The sequence below is a fragment of the Musca domestica genome, unplaced genomic scaffold (assembly GCF_030504385.1).
Source record: "Musca domestica strain aabys unplaced genomic scaffold, Musca_domestica.polishedcontigs.V.1.1 117, whole genome shotgun sequence".
Lineage (NCBI taxonomy): Eukaryota > Metazoa > Arthropoda > Insecta > Diptera > Muscidae > Musca > Musca domestica.
The window spans coordinates 1,756,114-1,768,752 of NW_026712147.1; the positions used below are offsets into that span (position 1 = coordinate 1,756,114).

At 35.4% G+C, this 12,639-nt stretch overlaps 1 protein-coding gene across 1 annotated transcript in view; it reads left to right on the top strand.

Annotated features, from left to right (window-relative positions):
- Positions 1–792: 792 nt before the first annotated feature.
- The window catches only part of LOC101898851 (neuroendocrine convertase 2), a 141,901-nt gene continuing 130,054 nt past the window's right edge, over positions 793–12,639 (top strand). Inside the window, exon 1 of the mRNA XM_059132256.1 lies at positions 793–1,980. Within this exon, the coding sequence (XP_058988239.1) occupies positions 1,705–1,980 (276 nt within the window). The 5' untranslated portion in view covers positions 793–1,704. The remainder of the gene's footprint in view (positions 1,981–12,639) is intronic.

Here is a 12,639-nt window from a genome sequence, read left to right on the forward strand (position 1 = left end):
AAACTACGGGCCGGCAACGCGGACCGGGCCAGCTAGTGCTTAATATAGCCGTGATATTGGGGTCTATACGAAGGCGTGGACCTGCACAGGCAACTTTTGTCATAATCCATTACAATATTCAAATACGAAACTTGAAAAAACCACCACCATTATATGGGGGCTATACGATATTGTGGACCGATATAGCCCATCTTTGATGTTGGGCTGCCTGCAGACAAAAGACTGATCTGTGCAACATTTTAACTTCCTATCTATATTCGTTTTGACTTTAGTGTGATTACATCAGATGGACGGACGGACAGGTCTAAATCGTCTTAAAATTTTATATATTTTGTTGTATTGTCTTATGTCCAAAATTATTATTTCGAAGAGTTACAAACGGAGTGACGAACTTATAAGCCTATGCATGCTGGCGGGTATAATAATAACTATTTGTAGCCAATGAATTACTACGTACAATTTTTTGTTAAAATAATGAGTTGGTAATCTAATTTGTAATGACCTTACATGTCGTGTCTTGACATAGGCCCGTTTTAGATGGTTTCCCACAATTTATACTAAATACTAATTGATCCCCATTGAAATGATAAACTTCCGCACAATGGTAATCCTTAAAAGAGGATTAACAAGTGGAATAACCAAACACATATATAAACTAGAATAAACCAACAACACGACATAGAGCTTTTCTGTGCAGCCTTAAAAAGCTCTGCAGGAACTTTGTCTGCAAAACCGCAGACACGCACACACGAAAGCATTGATAAATTCATGCAATGATAGGCAAACGAAGAAGCCATTAGCCGCAGTTTTGTTCGGTAAGCATAACAGTTAAGTTCTAAACGGCGGACTAACCCAAAAGGGCGAAAACAACTGCCACAAGTTTTAAATTGAAACAAGACAGAACAGAACAAAATCTCCAATAGTCCCATATAACGGTAGAGGGGAGAAGGACGTCAGAGAGAAGTACGAACTAAACGAACGAACGAGCGAAAAAAAACCAAGAAAACAGAAACAAAGTGAACACAAAAGAAAACTCCAGCAAATTTTATTCACAAAAAAATTGAAATTTCTTCAAAGAATCCAACACGAACCGAATTTTACGAAATTTCATTGCGACCAGTGTTTCGAAAATTGTGAATTTGTTACGACTACGTGAAAGTGTCAAATAGAGAGTGTGTTTTCCCTTGTGTGTGCGTGTATGTGTAGTTGAAAGAGTAAATTAGTAACGGTACTAGTGTGTGGAACAAAAACCAGTTAAGAGCGCAACGACGACAACGGTCACATTTTCGTTTTCCATTCATTTTTTGGCAAGTGTCAAAAAACCACCTACAACAAGTCTACTGTCATTCCTCAATTCTCCCATTCGGAAATGTGCAAAACGGAAAACAACAACAAAAACAAAGCAGAATAAAAATACACGAAATAGAAGACAAAAAAAGCAAAGACAGGAGAAAGGAGAACTGAAAATTTAATTTAAATGGAATAAAAATTTTTATTGTCGAACAAAATAAAAGAAAATCATTTCGGAAGAAGTCCACAAGTAAAATTCCGCTGTGCAACAGTGCCTGCTAACATTTTTAGTGCCAAATCGCTGAAATTGAATCTCGTGTAAAACGCTTTTCAACAAAACCCCACCAACAAAAACAACTACAAGAAGAACGAAAGCAAAGACTCGAAATTGTCTGCGTCATAAAAACGCGTGCAATGATTTTGACAGCATGCGTTTACCCAATAACGGGATTGCTTCTCCTATGCACCCTCTCCGGCCTGACTTTGGTGAGCTCGGATGATTTAAAGGCAACGGCCAGGAATTCTGACATCTCGAATCTGGCCAAGAGCGCCACTAGCAGTGGTCGACGTCCTGTAGCTGGAGGAAATGACGTCTTTACGAGTTCATTTTTGGTTCGTTTCCGTCGCAGTGTTGACAACGATTATGCCCATGCCGTTGCCCAGAAATATGGTTTTGATAATCTAGGAGCGGTAAGTATGGCATTGCTGACATTTTATTGCCAATCGAACAGCGGAAGAAATCATAAAAAATTAATGTTGCATCTGAGTGGATGGGGGTGAGGTCAGAGTTGGGGCGTTTGTTTGTTCTGCGTCGGGAAAAATCAATGATTATTACAGCTGTTAAATGTTTACATATCACATGTGAAACGTGTGTTAGTGCGTCTGTGTATTGGGGTGGAACATTTTTCATGTTGTGGTTGGTTGTTGGTGTCAGTGTTAGAAAAATCACAGCAATAACTACGACAATAAGTTGGGGATATATATGTTTCGGAGGATAGTTGGATTTCTGGATTCACTTGAATTTTCCAAAGCATTCTTACACAATACGCGGGAACACTTTATTTGTACCGGTCGACTTTTTTCTTGATTTAGTCTAAACATATAGTGGTCTGTATGTCAGTCCGATCTGAATCCGTGTAATCATTGTCCATGTGACTAAAAATGTATCCTTGAATTCTGCCGTTTACCATACCATCCATATTGGTATGGTACAATGATGATATGGTAGGGCAAATAACTTTGAAATTTTTTAAATTCTGTTGAAATTTAAATTCATATTTACAGTTTTTGGGAAGACTTCACTTTTGTTTTTTTCGGATGAAAAAGAATGCGAAAAATCCTCGTTGTTTCATAAATTTTTTTGCGACTTTATCTTTAATTAAAATATTGTGAGAAAAATGTAAAAAAACAAGTTGAAAATTATCAGTCGGTTTTGCCGTCAGATCTATAACCTCACCCAATGTTTGATTATTTTACAAATAAAAAAGCAGTAAGTTCGCCCAGGCCGAACTTTGAATACCCTCCAACATTTGGTGCGAATTTGGAAATTTTCAAAAAGATAACATTTGCTAAAATTCTGTAAAAATCTTCAAAAAAATAAAATATAGCCGTTATATTGGGATCTATACGAAGAAGTGGCAACTTTTGTCACTACAATATTCAAATACGAACTAAAATCATAAAAATAATATATATAGACGGAAATATTGAGATGAACCAAGTCTGTATGGAATCGGATGTTAATTTTACGTTTTATGAGCTCCGTGGATACTAAAAATTGTAACCCTTTATGGGGGAGGTACTTGATGTCCATTGATTGTCAATTTTTGCACCTGACATAACACTTATGCAAATATTAATGCAAGCCACACACGATACAACTGGTTGTACAACTTGGAGAATACTCAAATTGTGTGTTTCTTTCACAAACGATACAACTTAGTGTGCAACTTCTTTGTACAACTTCACTTTTCGTAGAGCTTATTTGAGTTAAGATGGCACCGGAAAAAAATTCATGCTCTGTAATTGAATCAATAGCTTTCATTTATAATTAATTTTGAAAATTTATTTTATAAATTCAATTTTCTTTTTTGTATATACATTCAAATCACACATTTGATTGGATTTTGTATTGTTTTGATGTGCGAAACAATGGTTTTGCCTCTTCAAAAATAAAAGCAAAATGAAATTGTATTCGACATGCCCACAAACGTTACAATCGGTTGGTACAACATGCCAAATATCAAAAAATTTTGATTTTTCATAGAACCGAGACACAACCTTGTACAACCGGGCCACAAACGATATAATCTTGAATACAACCTCTCTCAGTTGTACAACCAGTTGTAAGGTGTGTGACTTGCATAAGATATCCAAAGTTGGAGCAAATCGGATTATCCTTTCTCTTTTTGTGCAGTAAAATATTTTTTAGAAAATTTCGACCTTTTGTGGGGGAGGTACCAGAAGAAGTGGACCGAAATCGCCCATATACGAACTCGTTCTAAGTTTGATAATAATATTACGATGTACCAAGTGTGGACCATATCGGATACTCGCTTCGAGAGTTGTCGTGCGCATCAGCCAGACTGCCCTACTTTGCTATTATTGTACCAAGAATGTTGGTACTGAATTTGTTACAGACCAACAAATATTTTGAGGTAGAAATCGATTATTAAACAATAAAAATGTGAATCTATAATAATCGTAATCATATAACAAAGTAGGACAGGTTGATTAAATTGGAAAAACAGACTCTGAATTAACAATCTTATGTAATTGTACTTTTTCCAATTTTTATTTAAAGGAACACGTGTGTTTTGCCAGTAGGCAAGTTGGGTTCGTAAATTGGCCATGTCGGTCCATATTTTCATATAGCCCACTTTATAATGGTCCCTCCAAATATTCGATATTTTGAGTATTTTAGTGACCTTATTTACCGGACTTATTCAAATTTCGTATTTGAATTCGGAATCGGTACTATAGCCTGCGATAAAAAATTGCATGTGCAGATCCACGTCTTCGTATAGGATTTCCAAGTTTCTTCCAAATGGTGTAGGGTATAAGAAACTCTTTTCAAAATCTCTTTATAACAAACCTACCACCCACTGGGACTCCAATACCAAAATATCTAATTACCAGCTTCTTCCGCTTACCAAAACGGAATTTTACTAAATTTAGTACCATTAAATACTCTTCTTACATTTAGTACACATTTCCAAATCAACCCCAGATTTCAATTACAGATACCAACAGAGACCTCAATATGAAATTTGAGGATTCCAGCCTTATTCCTTCAGCTAATACCAAGTTTAATACCATTTAGTACTTTGGTACAGAGGACACATTTCCCAAACACCGTGAAATCTTGAACACAGATACCATCAATAGTCTAAATATCAAATTTCAGAATTTTATCCAATACCAAATATAGTATCATTCAGTACTCGTAGTACAGTTATAGTACACATTTCCGAAACCAACTCCATATGTCCAGGCTACACATGAGCAGCGATCCTAATACTACATAAATAAATAAAAAATAAATTGTACCAAATATACTACTATTTAGTACTTCTCATGCAACAGGGAGCCTAATACCAAAATTTCAAATTACCTGATTCGTCCGTTCACCCAAAACGGAATTGCACCAATTTTACATTTAGTACATATTTCCAAAACCTGGTACATATTTCCAAAATCCTTACATAAACGTCATTTCCAAGTATTGATTCTCATACTAAATTTCAAGATTTTACCACTATCCGTTCACATAACATATTTAGTGCATTTTAATACTTTTCGTACCCATTTGGTACGAAAACTTACCCAAATTTTAAGATTCCAGCTTCAGCTGTTTCATATGGGCGTTGATTCCAGAGCCAGATATTTCACTACACTTTTATATATATCTATTCTTGATCGGAGTAAAATTTCGAGGGTATCTAATCGAGGGTATCCAAAGGTGGAGGGTATTAAAAGTTCGTCCGGCTGAACTTAATGTTCCTTTACTTGTTTTTTTTTTGTTTGTTTTGTTGTGTCTGAAATTTTTGATGGGATTAGAAATGGGGTATATCGATTTTATTTTTGCAATTGGAATGTACTTTCTGATATGGTATTTTGAAGATTGGAACTCGGTTCATATCATATATAGGGTGAGATAAAAAACTGCAACAAAGTCAAACGATATAATTTTTACATTTCTTTTTCAATTTTTTGAATGAAGGCAAAAAATGTCGGAAACAGCATCAAATTTGGCACGATTTATGTCCTTCAAACGGCCAATGAAACCGTCACTCACTGCATTTTGGCCCATTCCCGGCGAAGCGCTTGCTTGAGTTGATCGACACTTTGGTATTTTTTAGTGCTAACCTTGGTTTCCAAAATACTTCAGACACAATAGTCCAACGGATTGGTATCCGGAGATTTCGGTGGCCATTGTGCGCTGGAAATGAAAAGAGGAACCTCGTTTGTAACTATTCTTGGGTGGGGCGTGATAATATTCGTCATTTATTCTGATTAATACGAGCGGATAAGGACCATCGGCTGTTATTACGGCCCACACCATCACCATGGCCGGCGCATGAGTTCTTGTGACCACCCGAAGGTGCACATTTTCAGCTGGCCTCTTTAGCAAGTAAACACGATCTCACTGGAGAAAACCAAATTCGGCCAAGCGAAGCAACCCTTTATTTCTTTTGAGTCTATTTTCTTTCTGTTGCGGTGTAAGTTCTTGCACTTTTTGAAATTTCAATGGTGATATGTTCAGCTCACGACCAATTTTTCTGCCATTAGCCATCTAGATTGGTATTTTATGAAAACATCTCTCTTTTTATACCCTACACCACAAGCTGGTCAGGGTATTATGTCTTTGTGCATTTGTTTGTAACAGGCAAAAAGGAAACGAGATAGACCCATAGTTCCTTTTGATGATCTGCATAGAATCACATTCTGAGTCGATTTATGCATGTCCGTCCGTCCGTCCGTCTGTCCACGTATTTTTGTAAACAAAGTACAGATCGCATTTATTGCCCTATCCAGATGAAATTTGACACAAATCATTTGTTTGGCCCAAGGACGAACCTTATTGAAATTGGGGATAATCGGTCAAAATTTAGATATAGCTTCCATATATATATTCGTTTGATTTGCCTTTTATTATGCACCAAACGTGTAATATCAACCCGAATTGTATGGAATTTTGCATATGCATCCAAATTAGGCCTGAAAATATGTATGCCAAATTTGATGGAAATCGATTCAGATATAGCTATAGCTCCTATATATATTGTTCATCCGATTTGTTAATTTGGTCCACTGCCGCCGTAATATGCACTCTGCAACAACAATATTTGGGGAAATATATTAACTACAGCTCAGAAATACATTTGCTAAATTTTATCGAGATCGGTTCAGATTTGGATATAGCTCTCATATATAACTTCGTCCGATTTACATTTGATTGTGCACCAAAAGTCTAATATTTGTCCAAATGGGATGGAATTTGGCACTTTCGACCGAATTGAGTCTAGAAGCTAGTATCTCAAATTTGGTGAAGATCGGTTCAGATATAGCTATAACTTCCATATATATTATTCATCCGATTTGTTATATTTGTTACCCACAACCGTAATATGCACTCCGTAACAACGATATTCAGGGAAATATATCAAATACAGCTCAGAAATATCTTTGCCAGAAATATCTTAGCTCCCATATATATTTTTATCCGATTTCAAATTAATTGTGCACCAAATGGGCAATACAATTCCGAATTTAAAAGATAAAAATGCTTCGGCATATTTAGTCCTTTGAACTTTAAATTATACTTATAATCATAGCGTGTATGATTGAATTCTCCCATAAAATCTTTTAATTGTTATGTGGAGCTCTACTAAATTAGCAAAGTGGTGAAGGGTATCATAAAGTCGGCCCCGCCCGACTTTAAGACTTTCTTTACTGGTTTTTTAATGAAAATACCTATTTGTCATATATGAAAACACTTTTCTGTCTTCTACGAGAAGGCTTCTTCGCCTTCTGTGATAATATCAACTTTTCTTTTATGAGAAGACCTATTTTTCTTCTAAGTAAAGAATCTAATTGACATTCTATGACCTTTGGTATTCTACGAAAAATCCAATTTCCCTGCTACCAAGACTTTTTGATCATATAAACAGGCCTGGCGGTATTTTTAATTATTTTTTCTTTTCTGTTTTATTGTTTTAAAACTCATATACATACGTTTCCCTTGGGTCTGATGCTATCAAAGAGCAAGATTTCATCTCATATAACCTTGAAATAATGCGTGCCTTATTTGGAAAAGTTTTTGAAATTAACCAAAAGGACAGCAACACGATTCCCAGTCATCAACCGCAACCATAACAATCACACATAACATTACAACCACACATACATACGGTTTTTTTGCAACATGAGCCACCGCATTTACCCGTAGGGTAATATTTGGAAAATGTCTCCTATATATTTTTGTGGAATATAAGCCTTTTGCCAGTTAGGGAATTTTGGTTAATAAAGATTTCGAGTGTCAAGTAAGCTAGGGATGACCATGGAGATTGATATGCAAACATTTTTATAGGACTTACTTTGGTCAGCGATTTTGTACAATTGGATGTTTCTATTGACGTTTTCTTTGTTTCATTGAGAGTTTAAAAGAAATAGAAAATTGTAGATATGTAACGTTGACGCTTTTGCATTCTGATCGAAATCACTAACTTGATAATATGGACATCGCCACAAAATTGAAACGAAAGTGTGGTATACTTTACTGCATCAAACTTTCATTCATTTATGAAAATCCATATGATTTTTGTTGAGCATATTTTTAGGCTTTTATTAACATGCAAATTTGCCATTGTTTTATTTTTATGGGTACTCTGTCAGTCTCTGTCTATATTCGAGAATTTCCACATACAACCATTTTTGTTGTTTTCGTGACAACAATTTTGGTTCTTCGAATCAAGCATTTTGGACCACAAGCCAGATGCTATGTTATGAATATAAATTATGTGTTAAATTAAGCGGTTGTGATTTTGCTTTAATTTTAAATACTAAACTAAACTTGAAAAGTGTCACATGTGACAGTTATGGCGTTCTTTCACATCTTTAACATTCTTATTTAAATGTTTGCATTTGCTACTTTTTATGCAAACTACAAAACAGAACTGTGTTGTGTTAGGAACTGTATAGTTTGCAGATTATCTATCGGTATTAAAAAGAACCCCACTTTTGTCCGTATTCGGGAAGTGCTAGTGCTATTAACTATACCTTCAGCCATATTACTACAGAGGTTATATATCATTTTAGACGACCAAAACTAGCCTCATCGAAATAATTGTGTTAGATTGTAGGTCTTTTTGTGCCAAATCCGTTTCAGGACATTTACAGTCGATCTGGCGGTATCCGTTCGTCCGTCTGTCTGGCTGGTACGCACGATAACTCTCGAAGGGAATATGTGATTTGGCTCAAAATTGGTACATCGTATTATCATTGTCAAAACTAAATATAGTTCGGAGATGGGCAATATCGTTCCACTCCTTTTGGTATTTTCCCCAAAAAAAAGGTAAAAATTTATAAAGAAAACAAGTTAAAAAGAATCTGTCGGGTTTGCCTAAGTATACCCTCAGCCAATGTACGATTATTTAAAATATTTTGACTTCTTTTATGATTATTCAAATGAATGAATAACAAGTAAGCAAAGGCTACAGTCGAGCGGGGCCGACCGTTGAATACCCTACAACACTATAATAAACGATACAGTTTTTATAGGCGAGATACTCGAAAGAATTCCACAAGATATTGTGACAAATAATAAAAGAAAACCATCAGGTTCCGTTCTCTAATTTTCGAATAATAGCAACTTAAACTAATTTGCTCATTTCCTATTTATTGGTAGATGTTGCACGTAAATGGTCTTCCTAGATCTGAACCAATATTTCCCAAAGACCTATAATCTCTCAGAAGTGGCAAAAGATTAACATTTATTATTGGTTTTTGACTGAAACGCATCTATATGAAATACAGACATTTGACTATATTCTTCAACGAAATCAGCGTTAACGAAATAGTCAGAAGTGCGTCTTTCCTGTATTTCTGAATTCTCCAAAAAGTCACTGGAATGGACATTTTCGTATTTTGTCTACAAAAGTTGGCAAACTATTTCACACATTGAATATATTTGGATGGTCATCCAAAACTGCTTGGTTTTGCAATGTCCCCATTTCAAATGTGCGTGGGGATCGGGTATTACGACCTGTTGATAATTTTGCAGTTTTTTGGTCCATTTCAACCCCTAAATATATAGCGATCATCTCCAAAAAGAGTAGGCTTCTACTCTGACTCTCATCTTATCCCCATGCAAAATTTCGTAAGGATCGGTCCATAAATGCGATCTGTATATGATATCCTGATATCCTAACTACTTAGTTTTGTTAGCTGTAAAAATATAACCAAATGTTTAATTTAAAATGAAAATATGCCAAAAATATGACAAAATTGAAAAAATATGAGAAAATTTTACAAAATCAATATTTTCATCTTTAGAGAGATATTTTTATGCGATTTTTTTAGACGTTTTTTTCTCTCCTGCCAAGAGGCCATTCTGAATTAATGAGAACTGTCGAAATCAGTTCAGCCGTTCTCGACATATAAGAGATTTTTCAAGCATATCTTCTTTGATAGACATATATATCGCACATATTTTGCTTTATATCCGATTTTTTGGATGTTAACATCAATGTAAAGATCAGAAGTAACCTTGTCATGGCTTTGTGATTTCTCCGGGATTTAAAATATTCGCGGTTTAATGAAAAATTTTGAATTTTTTCAACACAAAATATATGGTCTATATATCTATAAATATATTATCCGATGACCACCCAAATTGGTGGGCTTCTTCCCCGCCCTAAACTCTAGCTACATGCGAAATTCCGCGTCGATTGGTCTATAATTGCGACCTGTATAGCTACTGCAAAATCCGACATTTTTTCAGTATTTGGTCCATTTCAACCCCTAAACATTTGGCGATCATCTCCAAAAGAAATAGGCTTCTATTCGGACCCTAACCCCACCTTCGTGCAAAATTTCTTAAGGATCGGGCCATAATTGTGACCTGTAGCGTGATTACAAATTAACATGGACAGACGGACGGACGGACATACATAGCTAGATCGACTCAGCTCGGCGAGCTAGGAAGATCCATATATACTTTGCTATATGGGAAACCAATATTTGGAGGTGTTACATAAATTCTGGCCCAATCAAACTTATAATACCCCCAACACATAGTGTTGTAGGGTATAAAAATGATATAAATATTGCGACGTGCCAGGTTGGGGCTATATTGGTTACTTCCTTCACTTTGCATGACCTATTTGATTCTTTTTAGAAAATGTTAACATGTGGGTTAGCAACAGATGTAGTCGGCCGCAGTATTTCATTTTTATGCTTCATATAATACATATAAAAACATTGGTATGGGCAATATTACAAGAAAGTCGAACATTTATATCCAATTTATGGAAAATCATAAATTTCATATTCATCTCAGGTTTCTGGCAAAGATAGATATATTTAGATATAGCAAGTTGCGAAGAATCGCTAGACCGATATATTCCATTTTAACACCAGATCTTGGGTTTATAAAAATATTGGGATGTGTGAAATTTTAAGACAATCGAAGTTTTACATCACATTTTTTAAGAGTTATAATTATTCAAAATTTTTACCTTTTGTGGGGAAGGCACTTGATGGAGTGGATCGATATTATCCACTTTTGCACCTGACCTAGAACTGATGCAGATATAAGGATTTGCAAAGTTGGAACAAAATCGGATTATTGCTTCTCTTTCTGGGCAAAAAATATTTTTTTGACAATTTCGACCTTTTTTGGGGGAGGTACCAGAAGGAGTGAATATTACATTTTCACACCAGCCCTTGGTTTAATAAAATTATTGGGATGTGTAAAATTTGAAGATAATCGAACTCTTACATCACATTTTATAAAAGTTGTAATTATTCAAAATTTTGACCCTTAGTGGGGGAGGTACCTGATGGAGTACACTGATATTGTCCATTTTCACACCTGACCTAGCACTGATGCAAGTATTAGAATTCGCAAAGTTGGAGCAAAATCGGATTATCCTTTCTCTTTCTGTGCAATAAATTATTTTTTTTTTAATCTGCTGGACAACGGGCTACGCTACCAGTATCGAGGTAACGAGCGATGGTACGAGAGACAATAGATTTATTCACTTTTAAATACTGGAGTGTTCTAACGATAGTCACTTGTTCTCCAGCCAAATATAAAGAAATCGCAATATCATGCTTGAATTCTATCTCGAATAACTCTTGTTCTGAAAAATTCTCACCAAATTCTTTTAAACAATACAATGAGCTGTCACTGGAATAATTTTAACAGTTATCGGACGAGTGACTTAGAAATGACAGCAGTCTGAAGTTGGTTGCAGTTTTTTCATCTCACCCTGTATATGGATGCTATGGCTATATCTGAACTGATTTTCACCAATTAATATACTTACTTTTAGGCTAATTTAGATCGTAATCTTGTGATGCATAACACATTTGTTGCACAATAAACCTGTGAGCTATATGTAAATCTTGACCGATTATCATCAATTTCAATGGCGTTGATCCCTATGTCAAACAAGGAGAATCAATAAAGTTTTGAAATGGTAGAAGGTATAAATAGTTTAAACCAGTCAAAATTTATCACATTCTTTATTTATTTTCCGATAAACTTATTACTGGAAATACTTTTGATAAAGGAAATTATGAATATGAATTTCTATATGTGTTTCATTTTTAGATTTTACACGTATTTTTATACCCTACAACACTATGTGTTGGGGGTATTATAAGTTTGATTGGGACAAAAATTATGTAACACCTCGAAATATTGGTTTCCCATATAGGAAAGTATATATGGATCTTCCTATCTCGCCGAGCTGAGTCGATCTAGCTATGTATGTCCGTCCGTCCGTCTGTTCGTCTGTCCATGTTAATTTGTAATCACTCTACAGGTCGCAATTATGGGCGATCCTTACGAAATTTTGCATGAAGGTGGGGTTAGGGTCAGAATAGAACCCTATTTCTTTTGGAGATGATCGCCAAATGTTTAGGGGTTGAAATGGACCAAATACTGAAAAAATGTCGGATTTTGCAGTAGCTATACAGGTCGCAATTATAGACCAATCGACGCGGAATTTCGCATGTAGCTAGAGTTTAGGGCGGGGGGAAGCCTACCAATTTGGGTGGTCATCGGATAATATTTAGCGGGTAAAATAGACCATATCTTTTTTGTTGAAAAAATTCAAA